This window comes from Condylura cristata, unplaced genomic scaffold, assembly GCF_000260355.1.
Source record: "Condylura cristata isolate star-nosed mole 26May11 unplaced genomic scaffold, ConCri1.0 scaffold00016, whole genome shotgun sequence".
Classification (NCBI taxonomy): Eukaryota; Metazoa; Chordata; class Mammalia; order Eulipotyphla; family Talpidae; genus Condylura; species Condylura cristata.
In genome coordinates this window covers 13696538-13700005 of record NW_004567117.1, presented here as the reverse complement: position 1 = coordinate 13700005, position 3468 = coordinate 13696538, and the positions used below count along the sequence as shown (strand labels likewise).

Below are 3468 nucleotides of genomic sequence, written 5' to 3'. Positions count from 1 at the left end.
ATACATACAACTATCAGAGAAAGGTAAATTAATGTTTTGACTTACAGCATTTGAGACTGACTGGTATCGATCATAGCTGATGAGCACAATATTGTACACAGATGTAGTACATAAAAGATAATCAGTTAGGAGCCAAAACGTACAGATTTTATCTCCAAAGTCCCAGTTGAACAATGTGTGAGGAATGTATAGAGGAATGGAGATCATACCTGTATGGGGTAAAAAGATGAGCAAAAAAAATCTAAATTGATAAAATGACTTCTTATAATTTAGAAATTAATTGCATTTCCTTAGCATACTCAGAACTGATTTCTTACATTCTTTAAGAGCATGTTTTTAATAGCTATCATGAGTCCCTATTATTTTCCAGACTAAATTCAGTTACTGACCTGTACTTACAAGGTAATCATGACCATTTATAGTCATGATCCAATCCAAAGAGGGTGAGCCACCTGTCCTCCAAAACACACCCCACACTTCACATCACTTTACCTTTGCCAACATCATTTTTACATACTGGAATGCCCTCTCTTCCACTGAGTCTATTTAGGTCCTTCTCATCCTTCACCCAGTTCAAAAATGCTTTCTTCCTTGTCATCTTTCTTGGAATGTCCTTGATGAAAGTGCCCCTTCTGGATCAGTACTCTCCTGGCACTTTACTTCTCTCTCCCTCTCTCCCTCCCTCACTCCTCTCCACTCCCTCTCTCCCTCCCTCACTTCTCTCCTCTCCCTCTCTCCTTTCCTGCAAATACGTTCTACTTTACAGCATAGCATCTTTTAACTTCTCACACTGTAAGTCAAACTTTGCATCTCTCACATCTAGAGCAGTACAATGGTTACACATTAACTTAAATTAATAACACCTAAGATACATTATATTACAGTTACAATATGTGCCAGCAGTTGTGCTAAAGTACATTACATATATCATCTCATTTAACCTTCACAGGAACTTTGTGAGCTAGATATCAAGACATTGAAGCTCAAAAGAGTCAAAATCAGCCCAAAATTCACTCAGTTTCAAGTGAAAGACTGAATTTGAAACCAAGCAATGTGATTTCAGAACTCCTAACTTTAATTGCTATCTTTCACTGAATGAACAAAATATAGACGTGGTCCAGCCCAACACAGAAATTGCTTAACTATTAAAAATGACTAAGCTTGCACTTCCCTTTAGCTTTGTAAGGGTTTTTTTTTTAAAAGATTTATTTATTTGTGCATACAGAATTGGGGTACAGGCCATTCAATCTCTTCAGCTGGAAGTTCCTTCCAGAACATTAATCAATGCGAAGCAAGAAGCATAAACTGCCCTCACCAAGTCCTCCATATTTCTGTTAATAATATCATAATAACTATTATGACTATTATAACAGTATATTATAACAGAACACAATCTGTAATTGTTCTTTCTCTTGCAGCTCTGTTCTCAAACTTCCTGTCGACCCTCACTGAAGCGCAAAGCCCCAGCAGGTGACTCCTGCGCAGGTGCCTGCAGGGTTGTCTTGCAACTAAGCTGCCCCTGTCCCTGCTCTTGCTTCTCTCACCTATTGCATCTCGTCTGGTGCCTTTAACATAAAGTTTTAATCCATCCAATCACTCGCCTCTTAAAATATTTAAATCTCCACATGATCTGCTGGAAAAAGCACAACCGAGACTCATACTAGTATTCGAGGTCTTCACATACAGACTCTGACCACTCCAACTGCTTCCACACAGCCGTTAGCACACCACCAGCCCTGACCTCCAATTAAAAAGGCACACACAACAATTTTCTGCCAGCATACCCTTGCTGATACTTGGAATTCTCCTCTCCACCCCATCTCTATCATGGAAATTCTACCCATCCTCTGAAGTTCATGTGTGTTCTCTTTCCTCTTGAGGCCTACAGGATTTGGTAGGTATCCCTGGGTTCCGAATCACTCTGCACCGTTTATAGTCATTTGTGAATTTCCCTTATGCTATATACTATGCATGGACTTATGGAAGAAAAAAGAAAGTCTTCTGTCTCCTCAATATCTAACCACACGTAAGTACCTGGCAGTCCTTACACATGGTAGATTCCTTACTAATATGTCTAACCTTGGTTTAAGTTGAAACATATCTGTAGCGAAATGTGAAGAGCAGAGGACTGACGTTTGAGGAACCACCATGTTCCAGGCAAAAAGCTAGGCAGTCTGTGAGTTTTGTTTCATTTCAACATAAATGTAAGTGCTTATACAGCTATAGACAATGCATATTAAATCATACTAGAAGCTCCTCTAAAACAAGATCATCGGTTCACATTTCTACACATTTACTTATTATAATAAATATTGTTTTAAAATGATGATCACGGAACAGCAAAAAGTTACAAAGTATGTGTTTTCAAATAAAGATAAAGTTGACTTGCATTATCTCTTATGATTATATGATATGGGGCTTCATGCCATATTATTTCAAGATAGTTAAGTATATTTTATACTATTCTATACCATAGCATAAAATAATCTTGTGAGCCATACTATTTAATTGACCTGAACATTTCATCATTTGAGTGTTGCTGATTACCAGTATGTACATTATTTCCCATCAATCCAACACTGTGATAATAAGAAATCTATTAAGGAGGAATATTTATTTGTGAACCTAACCATACAAGGAACATAGCTCCAGAAGTAAATGACATTAAGACTAAAACAATTTCCAGTCATGAAAATCCCCTCTACAAAACTGATATACACATTATATAATATTTTCCTGAAATGCCATTTCACTCCCCATGACTTTAATCCTTAATTTCTGGGTCTTTCATCACCCCCAATTTCAGTGTTTTGAACTAACAAAAGTTTAAGGTTTTAGAAATAAATTATAGTTGGGAAAAATTATCTTATAAGAAAATTTATAACTTACCTACGAAGAAGTCAGAAATGGCCAAGTTCAGAAAAAAATAATTACTCCGATGTCTAAGGCTTTTGTCCACCAGAAAAGCTATAATGACCATCGCATTTCCTACCATTATAGCAAAAGCTAATAAACTCATTAAAAATGCTAAAGCAATGCGAGTGCTTGATGAATAAGTTGTTGTGGTATTATTTGACATCACATCCAATAATGAAGAAACAGTTCAATACAGAAAATTAATCCAATAAGTCAATTTTTACAAGAAGAGTTTCTGATCAGGTATCTAAAATATATTATCTCCTACTTACAACAACATTTTTCAGAGTCTAATCTCATAGCACTTCCTGAATCTTGATAAAGCAAAGTTGTGGTAACAGTTTCCTTTTAGCTGACACTAAAAATTTACTTCTAAAAGACAATGAAAGGTTTTACCTTAAACATTTAATGTGACTTACCCATTTTCCTTTAATAGTGATATTATAAAATATATATGAAATATAATTGTTATAATGATTAGGTTAAAAAAAAGAAGAGTCAAATGGGATTCATTTTTAAATCTAACATAGATCTGAGCTCTAGGGACTAAGC

At 35.8% G+C, this 3468-nt stretch overlaps 1 protein-coding gene across 1 annotated transcript in view; it reads right to left on the bottom strand.

Annotated features, from left to right (window-relative positions):
- HRH4 (histamine receptor H4) overlaps positions 1 to 3079 on the bottom strand; it is a 9697-nt gene extending 6618 nt beyond the window's left edge. The window contains exons 1-2 of the mRNA XM_004683988.1: positions 2890 to 3079; positions 46 to 209 (exon numbers count right to left, since the gene is read on the bottom strand). Coding sequence (XP_004684045.1) covers positions 46 to 209; positions 2890 to 3079 — 354 coding nt within the window. The remainder of the gene's footprint in view (positions 1 to 45; positions 210 to 2889) is intronic.
- Positions 3080 to 3468: the final 389 nt, after the last annotated feature.